Source organism: Monoraphidium neglectum, assembly GCF_000611645.1.
Source record: "Monoraphidium neglectum strain SAG 48.87 unplaced genomic scaffold scaffold02518, whole genome shotgun sequence".
NCBI classification, from domain to species: Eukaryota; Viridiplantae; Chlorophyta; class Chlorophyceae; order Sphaeropleales; family Selenastraceae; genus Monoraphidium; species Monoraphidium neglectum.
Genome location: NW_014011110.1, coordinates 2,672 through 3,366, shown reverse-complemented (window position 1 = coordinate 3,366; position 695 = coordinate 2,672). Strand labels below are relative to the sequence as shown.

The 695-nt window shown below is 64.6% G+C and overlaps 1 protein-coding gene across 1 annotated transcript in view; it reads left to right on the top strand.

Annotated features, from left to right (window-relative positions):
* The window catches only part of MNEG_10928 (cysteinyl-tRNA synthetase), a gene marked incomplete at both ends in the record, with an annotated part of 6,944 nt that overhangs the window by 3,981 nt on the left and 2,268 nt on the right, over window positions 1-695 (top strand). Inside the window, one exon of the mRNA XM_014040599.1 lies at window positions 240-400. Coding sequence (XP_013896053.1) covers window positions 240-400 — 161 coding nt within the window. The remainder of the gene's footprint in view (window positions 1-239; window positions 401-695) is intronic.

Genomic DNA, 695 nt, shown 5'->3' with positions numbered 1-695 from the left:
CACACACACACACACACACACACACACACACACACACACACACACGCGCCTTTGGCGGCAGCGGCGGCGCTGCGCGGGCCTTGTCCTGCGCTCTTGCTGCTGCCGACGCCGCTCTCGCGAGCGGCGGCGTGGGTCGGCAGGGCGGGCCGCGGGCGGCAGCGCTGGGGGCATTCGTTGAATGTTCGATCCACGCTCTTCCAAGCAAGACAAAAACAAACCGTGAACGCCGCGCGCCGCAGGCGAGCCGTCCTGGGAGAGCCCCTGGGGCGCGGGGCGCCCCGGGTGGCACATCGAGTGCAGTGCCATGATCCGCAGCGTTCTAGGGCCCGTGATTGATGTGCATGGGGGCGGGCGGGACCTGGTGTTCCCCCACCATGAAAACGAGCTGGCGCAGTCGCAGGTGAGGGCGCGCGCGTGTGCGTGTGTGTGTGTGTGTGTTGTGCGTGTGTGCATGTTTGTGTGTGTGTCTTTGTGTATGTGTGTGTGTGTGTGTGCGCGCGCGCGTGTGCGCGCTCGTTTCTGTGCATGTGCCCGCACGCGCCGGCGACGCATCAATGAAAGTGTGCCCCTGCAGGGACTGTCACACCAGTGGTTGCGCGTTCATGCATGGTTTTTGTCCAGCGAATGAGAACTTCATCTGCAAGTGCCGCGTCGCCCTGCTGCGTGTCTGGGCCGCGCTGCGCACCATATAAAGC